At 39.0% G+C, this 3,108-nt stretch overlaps 1 protein-coding gene across 1 annotated transcript; it reads right to left on the bottom strand.

Annotated features, from left to right (window-relative positions):
• Nucleotides 1-1,209: 1,209 nt before the first annotated feature.
• Nucleotides 1,210-2,845, bottom strand: LOC307029634 (uncharacterized protein; the record flags this gene model as incomplete). The annotated part of the gene is made up of 6 exons (XM_079665715.1): nt 2,832-2,845; nt 2,507-2,605; nt 2,042-2,274; nt 1,739-1,917; nt 1,476-1,569; nt 1,210-1,215 (listed from the first exon to the last, which is right to left on the bottom strand). The coding sequence occupies exons 3-6, from the start codon at nt 2,117-2,119 to the stop codon at nt 1,210-1,212; spliced, it is 357 nt and encodes a 118-aa protein (XP_079521841.1). The 5' UTR covers nt 2,120-2,274; nt 2,507-2,605; nt 2,832-2,845.
• Nucleotides 2,846-3,108: the final 263 nt, after the last annotated feature.

Below are 3,108 nucleotides of genomic sequence, written 5' to 3'. Positions count from 1 at the left end.
ACCAATAACGTTTTTACCGAGGGAACTTTCTGTAAAATACTTATCAGGGCTGCCTTATCACAGTGTGTAGTGTTAGTGTAGTGTTAATACCAACCTGCTTTTGTCATGTATTTTGTGACCAGAGCTGCCCTGGAGAGAAAGCTGTTCACCTATAATGAATGTTACAATTAATGTTCGGTCACCATTACATAACAATATTACCTACACATCATAGATCTTGAACTGGATGGTTTAAGAGAAAACTTGTGTACTGACTTCCTACAATATGCATGCATTTATTGTTGCTGAACATATGAACTGCCTATCTTTCATTTTAACTCAGATATAAAGATTATGCTTTAAACTAATCAACAGGCTTGTCACTGAGATGACACATACATATTTGTACTGCTTTATATTAAGACTTCTTGTATCCATACAGTTACAATAATGCCATTAATAACATGCTCTACTTCCTCTCCCACTGTGTTTCCTGCTCCGTCCTGACTTTTGCCACCCCATCTCACCTGCAACACAGCGCAAGTAGTGTTATGTAGCATTTCTTTATACGTTTTTGAGATCCAATAAGTCATGCCATGCTCAACATTTAAAAATCCTTTGCATTAAAGATGTTATGTACCTCACATTTTGCTGTATGGGCTTTAGCGTGCATCATGCTAAGAAATGGCCTCATTTCTGTCAACGGCAGAAGCTTTGGTAATCCCTCGTCTATTTTGTTAAGGTATAGCCAGTACCTAAGAAGCAGGAGCAGCATTTTGTGATTGAGTGTTACAAAGATAAACTTTTAATTGACATGACAACAATATCAATATCATCTAAAATGACTACTGAGGCATAGGCCATTTTAAACATTGTTATGGATGTGCAATATGACAGTGAGGATTACCTGCATGTTACATCCATACAGAAGAAGTCAACATTTGCCTTCTTGGACATCTCTTTTTGGAGAAACATTGGGTAAGCGTATATTTCTCCACGGAAGTGGTTCAGTCCTCATAAGAGAAACCCATGTCTGATTAATCAGAAGAAGATCTAGTTGTTAATAATAAACTGACACAGCAAGGCCTGGCTTAAGCACTCATCTCTGTCATCTAGGTGGCTATAACAACAAATATCACTTGGATGCTACAAATGATGGATCAATTCCGCTCCACAATCAAAAGTGTTTAATGCTTCCAATTCTTACAAAGACTTAGACTTGGATTGCTATTAAAACTGAAATAATGAGACAAGACTCAAGAACCAAACACATATACACACACAGACACACTTACAAATACATACCTGCAAACTGTCACTTGAATGCCCTCCTCGTCTAACTGGGCACCAGACTTTTTTGACATCTCTCTGCCAGCGGTGAATTTGGCAGTACCACAGACGGCACAAAGTCAGTTTATTACACACAAGTTTTGACATATATAAAAAAGAACACCACAGCTGTAACTGCAACTATCATAATAAGAAAAAAAACGTACACTTTTCATGTTGCCTCTGACAAGGTCAACAAATGTTGCGACTTCCTCGTCCTTGGCCAGGAACAAGCCCTCATAGATTGGCGACTCCTCAGTCCTGTCCATGATAAGTTAACATACAAGTCAATAATAAAAATCACATAGCACTACATTACTATGACTTGTTTTAATGTCTGTTATGGCTACTCAAAGACAACCCCAAGGGCTACTATTTGTATTAGCGGTGTGTTCTTTATCATTTTCATTAATACATACAGTATACATACCCTTTTGACTTGGAAAAGCGGTAATGCTGGCGGTTTCCATCACAGCAGACAGCCAACATGTCTGGAGAACATGCTGGACAAACAAAGTGATGGACCTGGCACATATCCTCTTGTTTGTACTGACAGAAGCAAAACTCGAAGAAGCTTCGCTGAAATGTATCAGCAAAGATACTACCTGTCTGTATTGATTTAAAAAAAGTGGATTAGTAATTGTTTTGAAAGCAATGCCAACAATTAATGATATGGTATACAGTAATATGATATTGTTTTTTGTATGTTTCCGTGTGATTCAGGCAGATTTACCCGTCCAGCTTGAACAGATCTGTGCTCCAACATTTTCAGAAATGCCTGCCTGGACATGGCTGGTGCTGTCACCTTCATGTGCTCGAATGAGGTGAACACATCATATTTGTAAAGCGTCTGGCAGCTGGTGCTAGCTGGACAGTACCGATACAAAAGCAGGTCTTTAACCTCAGGAGTCCATTCTGCAGAGCAGGATGGACAGGATTTCCGAGGCAAGCAGACATTGTATCGTCCTGTGAACAAATGGACAAAGTAAAATTATTTCTGTAATTAAACTGTGAGTTTGCCTTGACATATTGTATTTTATACATAGATGTGCATATATGATGTAATAGCTATTTGACATGGCATTTGGGTGTTGTCTGAAAATGACCAGGTGATAAAAAAATGTGCGTTGCACAAAGTGGTAAAACTCTGCCGTACAATACTACTTGTACAAAAAGAAGGGCTTTCAGAACAACATACCGTTGATGGTGACCACAGAAATATGCTTCCAAGGAGTAACTGTGACGTCATCAGAGCATTCACAGATTGACCTTGGAGTAGGAACAGGCAGTTGACATACTGCAATATAGAAAATAAGTTAGGAAGGGTGTATTTACAGTTTTTCCTTAATTCTCCAGATTATCAAGATATTCAATAAAATGTTGCATCATTTCCACATATCTTGCAGCCCTAGTCAAAACCAATCATACTTTTTTCAATCAGCTATGTACACTTCCCATTCACACTTAATTTTGGGAACTACACTATAATGGGACATTGTAATGTAATGTTAATCTTTACATACTTTGTTCACAAAACTGAGGCTGGACATTTTCATCCACCACCACAGCAGTTGTAGGGGGAATGGGCTCCATAAATCCATTGAACACAGCCTCTCTGTCATGGAAGATATTCCTCTTGTGGGCCTCCATGTCACAGGTTGCACAGAGGAACTCCATGTCCAGTGGAACACAGTCCAGGCACCTAATAGCCGCTTCTTCTGCACAGCATCTGTGGCACTTCTGAATGGCTATTCTCTCAGCTGAGAGTTTTGCATTAAAAAGCATTGGCCTAGCAGTTTT

The sequence above is a fragment of the Notothenia rossii genome (genome assembly GCF_949606895.1).
Source record: "Notothenia rossii genome assembly, chromosome: 2".
NCBI lineage: Eukaryota > Metazoa > Chordata > Actinopteri > Perciformes > Nototheniidae > Notothenia > Notothenia rossii.
This window is presented reverse-complemented; position numbering and strand designations above follow the sequence as displayed.